General features: G+C 39.9%; 1 protein-coding gene across 1 annotated transcript; it reads left to right on the forward strand.

Annotated features, from left to right (window-relative positions):
* The first annotated feature begins 828 nt into the window (after positions 1 to 828).
* On the forward strand, positions 829 to 1,797 carry LOC102422595 (olfactory receptor 52B4-like). The gene has a single exon (XM_006094588.1). It carries the CDS (start codon positions 829 to 831, stop codon positions 1,795 to 1,797), a length of 969 nt encoding a protein of 322 aa, XP_006094650.1.
* The last annotated feature ends 2,070 nt before the right edge of the window (positions 1,798 to 3,867 follow it).

A 3,867-nucleotide genomic window follows, 5' to 3' on the forward strand; every position in this document is an offset into this window, starting at 1 on the left:
ATATGGTACCTGAAAAACAGTTACTGCTTCCTAAATGACAGAGTTAACTAATGAATGAATGAATGCACACTAAGAACTAAATGATAGAATTTCCACCCGAAGAAAAAGCTTTAAAATATCATGCACAACGCCTCCCAGCAACAATGCCTTCCTTTCAAATTTTAGTCACTTATAAACTTAGTTCCTTAAGGTGTGAGCATGAGCAGTGCCTCACCTCAGGCACACAGGCCCTATTAATGCTACCTCTTAAAGTTCCCTTGATTCTCTTCACAAGCGAGCAGATTGTATATGGTGAAGTCAGAGAGATTTTAAATCTCATTTCCGTCAATTATACCAAATTTGTCTGAACAAACATCTACCCTGCTTTTTTCAGTATTCCCTATGCACAGCCACCCAGAGCTGAACACTGTTTCACGAAGATGCTATACTTTGTTTTGAATACCCACGTTTTCTTTTGTTGTTTCTCTTTATTTTCTTTCTTTTCTGTATGATAAAGTACCCTCCACAAAGCTAAGTTCAAGTTCTTCACGTTCAAGAAACACTTGTTACAGCCTTTCCAGATACATAGAATAATTCCCTTTTGTCTTCTTATAATCCTCTGTTGGTAGGAGAAATACATACAATAAAATGTTTTATTTGATTAGCTGGGAATATGTATACCTTTTAATCAGACTGTCACTCATTAATGCAGAGGCTATAATCTATTATCTTATATGTTTCTTTTTATTTGCATGTTCAAAGAAGAAGGAATATGTCAAAAGGTCTTGTGCCTTCAGAAAGAATATTACAAGGAATACTGTGTTTTCCTGTGTCTGTGAATAAGAAGTGATGTCTGTGGTGGTCTCCCCACATGTGACTACCTTAAATCACACTAGTGTTAGCCACATGGTGTTCCACTTGCTGGGCATCCCTGGCCTTGAGGACCAGCACCTGTGGATTTCCATCCCCTTCTTCATTTCCTATGTCATTGCCCTGCTTGGGAATAGCCTGCTCATCATTGTTATCCTCACAAAGAGCAGCCTCCATGAACCCATGTACCTGTTCCTCTGCATGCTGGCCGGAGCAGACATTGTCCTCTCCACGTGCACAGTACCTCAGGCCTTGGCCATCTTCTGGTTCCATGCTGGGGAGATCTCCCTGGATCGCTGCATCACTCAATTCTTCATCATCCACTGCACTTTCATCTCTGAGTCAGGGATCCTGCTGGTGATGGCATTTGATCGTTACATTGCCATATGCTACCCACTGAGATACACAGCTATTCTTACATATACACTGATTGGGAAAATTGGTGTTACCATCTTTTTGAGAAGTTATTGTACAATTTTCCCCATAATATTTCTTTTGAAAAGGTTGACTTTCTGCCAAAATAATATTATTCCGCATACCTTTTGTGAACACATCGGCTTAGCCAAATATGCTTGTAATGACATTCGAGTGAACATCTGGTATGGACTTTTTGTAATAATAACGACAGTGGTTTTAGATGCCCTGTTAATTTTTGTTTCCTATGCGCTGATTCTCCATGCTGTCTTCCACATGTCCTCCCAAGATGCTCGTCAGAAAGCTCTCCACACATGTGGTTCCCATGTCTGCATCATCATCCTCTTTTATGGGCCTGCCATCTTCACTACTCTCACTCAGCGGTTTGGACGCCACATTCCTCCTCATATCCACATTTTGCTTGCTAATGTCTGCATTCTGGTTCCACCTATGCTGAATCCCATCGTATATGGGATCAAGACCAAGCAAATCCGAGAGCAGGCTGTTCACATGTTTTTCCCAAAGCAGGAATAACTTTGGAAGAGGATCAGAGTTTTCAGCATCTATAGCTACTCATGGTGTGACCTATGGAAGTGGTGGATGGAAATATTAGTGGTAAACTGGAAATACTAGGAAACACTAGTAAATAGCTCGAAGATGGTGTTTTTTGTTTTGTTTTGTTTTGTATAACTTTTTTAATATAACTTTTTTAATTGATTTTTTACAGAGAGGAAGGGAGAGGGATAGAGAGTTAGAAACATCGATGGGAGAGAAACATCGATCGCCTGCCTCTTGCACACCTCCTACTGGGGACGTGCCCACAACCAAGGTACATGCCCCCAGCTGGAATTGAACCTGGGACCCTTCAGTCTGCAGGCTGACGCTCTATCCACTGAGCCAAACTGGTCAGGGCGAAGAAGATTGTGTTTTTGAAGCAAATTCACCAAAAATGTTATAGGATATTAATATTCAACTGCCAATGAGGAGGGGGGGGGGCATGGTTTGCTTTCTACAAGTTTCCTAATCCTCTTAGTTGCTTTTTCTTACTAATTTAAAAATAACCAACCTTATTTTAAGGACAAAGCACTTAAAATTCTTTTTAAAAAAAATCCTCACGCAAGGATATTTCCTATTGATTTTTAGAAAGAGTGGAAGGGAGGGAAGAAGGGGAAAGAAGAGGAAGAGAGAGAAAAAGTGTGTGTGTGAGAGAGAGAGAGAGAGAGAGAGAGAGAGAGAGAGAAAGGGGGAGAAAAAGGGAGAGAGGTGAGTGAAGTAGCATGAGGGAACTTGTGGTAATAGAACACTTCTCTAAATTGAATGCAGTGGTACTTACATAAATCTACACATATGGCAATATTGCATAGAACTACACACACACAATAAATGCATTTAAAATTGTTGATATTTAAATAAGATATGTGGATTTTACCAGTGTCACTTGGTTTAGATATTGTACTCTAGTTATACAAGATATTACTATTGGGGAAAATTGAGTGAATGGTAAAAGGGATTACCATTTACAGTGTTGGGGTTTTGTGTGTGTGTGTGTGTGTTTTACAACCACCTGTGAATCTATAACTATTTCAAACTATTTTACAAAACTACAGTAATCAGATAATATGGTACTGGCATAAAAACAGTCACATAGATCAATGGAACAGAACACACAGAAAGAAGTAAACTCTCACACATATGGTGAACTAATATTTGACAAGGGAACCAAGGATAATTATTGGGGAAAGGATGGTCTTTTAAATAAATGTTCATAAAACTGGATAATCACGGAAGAATGAAAGTGGACCCCTAACTTACACCACTCAAAACAAAATAAACTGAAAATGAATTAAAAACCTAAACATCAGACCTGAAAGCATAAAACTCCTAAAAGAAAATGGAAGAAAAAAGCTCCTTGACATTGGGTCTGCCAATGATATTTTGGATATGACATCAAAAGCACAGCAACAAAAGCAAAATCAATAAGTGGGAACTATGTTAAACTAAAGGGCTTTGAATTGGAAAAGAAACGATCAATGTAATAAATAAAAAACCTATGGAATTAGAGAAAATATTCGCAAACATATACCTGATAAGGGGTAAATATGCAAAATATATAAGGAACTCATACAATTCAAGAGCAAAACACCCACACAACCTAATTAAAATGGTCTGAAGATCTGGAGAAACAGTTTTCTATTTTAAAAAATGTTTTTATTGATTTGAGAGAGAGAGGGGAAGGGAAAGGGAGAGAAGCATTGATTGACTGGCTACGCCCCCCCCCACCCCCCGCGCTGGGGCAGAGTTGGGATACGGTCCTGACACGGAAGCAAACCTGGCCACCGGTCCTGCCTGAAAAGGTGGACCACCATGCGGGGCCGCCTAAAATGTTTTTTTTTTTTTATAAAGAAAAGTGTAGCCCCTTCGTGAGTGGTCTCTCTGCAGAGAGGGGCCTGCTGTAGATTTGAATGGTCCTGGTTTTAATCTCGATCAGGGATGTTGACCGGCCTTAGAAAGGTCGATTGGTGGGCGGGAGTAGTTCCCCATCGCCTGGCCCTTTGAGTGGAAGGAGGTGGGAAATTTTTTAATCTGTTTCCCCATTCACCTCCA

The sequence above is a fragment of the Myotis lucifugus genome, unplaced genomic scaffold, assembly GCF_000147115.1.
Source record: "Myotis lucifugus unplaced genomic scaffold, Myoluc2.0 scaffold_138, whole genome shotgun sequence".
In the NCBI taxonomy this organism is placed as follows: domain Eukaryota; kingdom Metazoa; phylum Chordata; class Mammalia; order Chiroptera; family Vespertilionidae; genus Myotis; species Myotis lucifugus.

What these genes read in the sequence shown, in the direction of transcription:
- LOC102422595 (XM_006094588.1), top strand. Translation starts at nt 829, where the DNA reads ATGTCTGTGGTGGTCTCCCCACATGTGACTACCTTAAATCACACTAGT.